Below are 3,575 nucleotides of genomic sequence, written 5' to 3' on the forward strand. Positions count from 1 at the left end.
CAGGAGCCCCACGGCATTCAAAGTGCAAGCACCGGCCCGGTGCCGTGGGTGAGCAACCTGCACCCCACTCCCTCCCTCCCAGACACAACCGACAGGGAGGGTCCCAGGGATTCGTCGGGTTTGTTTGTTTTTTTCTTGCTCGACTAGCGGGTTGGCTCGCTAGTCGCTCGCCGGGCCCGCGCAGCACGCGCGGGCCTTTTTTGTGGTTGATAAAGGTGGCACCTTCGACATTGCACTTGGAGCACTTGGGGCGTTGCGTTTCTTTTCTTGATAGCCTCCTATTTAGGATTCCTAAGCCAAGCTTAAAGGCCCGCTAAACGCGCGAGGCGGTGGCGGCGGTGGTGCGGGGGATTGGCAGGGGAGGCGGCGGGATTGACAGGGGATGGGGCGGCCACGAGCGGAGCGGCGGCGAGAGGGGGGGCGGCGGCGAGGGCGCGAGGCGCCAACGAGCGAGGAGCCCGCGCCATCAGAGGGACGCGCCGCTGCGAGATGGAGGGCGGCGGTGACGGAGGCAAGGCGCGAGGCGGCGGTGGCGGCGGCGGCGGCGGCGGAGGCGGCGGCGGCGGCGGCGGCGGCGGCGAGAACGGCGGCACCGAGTTGTCTCGGTGAGCGGAGCGGCGGCAGGAGGAGGAGCAGCTCGCTGTTGAGCGCTTTTGAGCCTGGGATCCCATGCCACTGCGACCGGCGTGCCCGGGAACAGAGATCGCGCGCGCGCCGCCACTCACGACGCGCGCGCGATCTTCGCGGAGTCGGGTCCCCAGAGGGAAGCGGTCTTCTCGGCCGACGTCCAGCGGCGCGCAAGGACAGGCGCAGCGGTGCACCGCGCCGCGTTGATTCGCGACCACCGTCGGCCGCGGACGGCGGCGGCGTGGCGGCCGCGGGCGCTCGCGAGACGCGCCGCTCTGCTCTGGTACGGTTCGTTCGACTCGTTGTGCCGCCACACGCCCGGCGACCGCGGGTCCCAGAAGTGGTTGCGCGGGCCTCTTCCTGGCGGCCGCGGGACGGCGTCGGGCACGTCGTCGGTCGCAACAAATGCGCGGCGAGCCGCGGCACGTCGTTCCTGGCGCTGGTGGTTTGAGATCGGCATCGTCCAGAGCTCGGTCGACGAGTCGAGTGCTGGCCGAGGGTGCCACCTTTATGCGCGACATGGGAAATACTCTTCCTCTCGCGTTGGCTTGCTTATCGCTCGCCGGCCCGCGCAGCACGCGCGGGCCTTTTTGTGGTCGGATGTTGGTCGTCTCGAATTTGATCGTGGGCAGGGCGTGAGAAAGCTGGACGGCTCGGTCGATGCGAGCCACCAGCTCGTGAGCGACGGGCGCGACGGGTTCCTCGGCGTAGGCTTGGGCGTGGTGAGCAGCGCCGGCGAGAGAGGGACGGCATGCGGCTCCCAAACGAGCCGCACGGGCTTCATCTGGGCCGCCGAGGCCACCTCCTTGGTCGCGGTGGCGGCGTGAAGGCGATGTGGGCCGAGGCAAGCGCTGAACGTGCCGTGCCGCCTTGCGCCCCTGAGGAGGGACGAGTGTGTGGGGTGCCACGGGCGGGGGGGAGCGGTGAGAGGAGAGCGGTGGGCACCCCCACGAGGGGCTGCGCTGACGCCGCCTGCCACCCCACGCACGCCACTGACGCTGTGGGGGCGGCACGATCGAACGCGCTGGTCGGGCGGGCCGTCTGAGTCGCCCAAGCGGTGCTCTGCCGGCCGGTGGACGCGAGGGTGGCCCAAGAGGGCTCAAAGTACGGAGCCGATACCCGGCCGTCCCGGACGCCTGGCACGCGGGCCAATGGTCCAGCCGTCCTGTGCATGGCTGGAGCGAAGGAGGGAGAGCTCAGGAGGGCGACGGGGCAGGGAAGGGGGCGATGCGATGCGGCGAGGTCTAATCGGCGGCGTGGATAGAGGAGGTGCCAAAAGGCGACTATAGAGAGGCCTCTACGGGTGATATAGTGCGCCATGCCGGCGGGAGAGGTCTCTCACCGCCCCCCGGGCCGTCTCGAAGGGCCGTGCAGCCCACGCCACGAGGCGCTGCTGGCGGGAGCGTGGAAGGACTTGGCCTCGTTGCACCGCGCCGCGTTGATTCGCGACCACCGTCGGCCGCGGACGGCGTCGGCGTGGCGGCCGCGGGCGCTCGCGAGACGCGCCGCTCTGCGCTGGTTCGGTTCGTTCGACTCGTTGTGCCGCCGCACGCCCGGCGGCCGCGGGTCCCAGAAGTGGTTGCGCGGGCCTCTTCCTTTCGGCCGCGGGACGGCGTCGGGCACGTCGTCGGTCGCAACAGCGGCGCGGCGAGCCGCGGCACGTCGTTGCTGGCGCTGGTGGTTTGAGGTCGGCATCGTCCAGAGCTCGGTCGACGAGTCTAGAGCTTCAGCTGGTCGGTCGGGTGCCATGTTTTTCTATCTCTTTGATCCTCGGCCATGTCAAACTTGGCGGTTGTTGCCGACCTACTCGAACTAACGACGCACGCAGTTTGGAGGTTGCCGGTTTGCAAACTCTCCTACGTGTTCCTGCCTCCCTCCTCTCTCCAATTTCTCGCTCCGCTCGATTTGACTTGCCATCACACGCTCGTGGTGGCGGCACATGCAAATGTACGAGCGGCTCGCCGACGCGCTGCTCGGACGCAAGGTGCGGCCCTTCGCCGGCGCGTACACGCCCGAATTCGGCGCCGAAGGTCGCGTTCGCACCGACCAGTACACCTCCAATTTTGCAACGTATCACTGGGACTTGGCTGGGCTGCTGGCGCAGCATGCCGGACCGGGCGGCTGGATCCTGGAGGTTGGCTCGTTCATTGGCAACAGCGCCATCACATTGGCGCGGGCGGCGCGCAAAACCAGCCGTGAGTCGCCGCCGGTGGTGGTTTGCATGGACACTTGGCTTGGCGACGTGGCCATGTGGGAGAAGAAGGGCCGCTTCCTGGGGTTTCCGGGTCCGAGCGGCCGACCCCGGCTGTACGACCATTTCATGGCCAACGTGATCGCGGCCAACGTGAGTGGCCACGTGATCCCGATCCAGGTGCCGGCATTCGAAGGCCTCAAATACGTGGCGCGTCAGATCCGCACCTTTGGCCTTTCGCCTCCGAGCGTCATCTACCTGGACACCGCGCACGAGTACCCTTCCACCGAGCTCGAGATGCAGGCAGCATGGGAGCTGCTGCCGCCCGACGGCATCCTGACGGGCGATGACTACGATAAATTCTGGCCGGCGGTGCAGCAATCTGTCAACGAGTTCGTCGCGTACCACCAGGAAGAGATCCAGCCCCCAGCTGAATGGGCGGCGGCTTGGCCAGGGGATGTGGCACACGCGCAAGGGGGGGGGGGGGGGGGGGGGGGCAAAACCAAATGGGTCAAAAAAGGTCTTTATCAGGGGCCCGACAATCCCGGGAGGGTCAAGCCCTTCGGGGGTTTGAAAAGGGGCGGGCCCCCCCGGGGGGGGGGGGAAAAAAAAAAAAAGGTGGGGGGCTTACAAAAAATCAAAATATACGAACTTACACTACAAGGACCGGAGAGCAAAAGAAGTAACCCCGTGCGGAGTATAAAAGAGCACCGAATACATAATGTAGCAACAGTATTGGCGATGGGGAAGGTCTTCT

General features: G+C 67.0%; 2 protein-coding genes across 2 annotated transcripts; one reads left to right on the forward strand and one right to left on the reverse strand.

Moving 5' to 3' along the window:
• Positions 1-298: 298 nt before the first annotated feature.
• Positions 299-1,091, reverse strand: EMIHUDRAFT_363067 (Hypothetical protein). The gene is made up of 2 exons (XM_005787672.1): positions 576-1,091; positions 299-542 (listed from the first exon to the last, which is right to left on the reverse strand). Exon 1 carries the CDS (start codon positions 1,085-1,087, stop codon positions 722-724), a length of 366 nt encoding a protein of 121 aa, XP_005787729.1. The 5' UTR covers positions 1,088-1,091; the 3' UTR covers positions 299-542; positions 576-721.
• Positions 1,092-2,566: 1,475 nt separating this feature from the next.
• EMIHUDRAFT_227639 (hypothetical protein) lies at positions 2,567-3,252 on the forward strand (the record flags this gene model as incomplete). The annotated part of the gene is made up of 2 exons (XM_005787673.1): positions 2,567-3,210; positions 3,234-3,252. The coding sequence occupies 2 exons, from the start codon at positions 2,567-2,569 to the stop codon at positions 3,250-3,252; spliced, it is 663 nt and encodes a 220-aa protein (XP_005787730.1).
• Positions 3,253-3,575: the final 323 nt, after the last annotated feature.

This window comes from Emiliania huxleyi, assembly GCF_000372725.1.
Source record: "Emiliania huxleyi CCMP1516 chromosome Unknown EMIHUscaffold_140, whole genome shotgun sequence".
NCBI classification, from domain to species: Eukaryota; Haptophyta; order Isochrysidales; family Noelaerhabdaceae; genus Emiliania; species Emiliania huxleyi.

Excerpts from the sequence above, each read along its gene's own strand:
- EMIHUDRAFT_363067 (XM_005787672.1), bottom strand. The coding sequence starts at position 1,087 with ATGCCGATCTCAAACCACCAGCGCCAGGAACGACGTGCCGCGGCTCGC.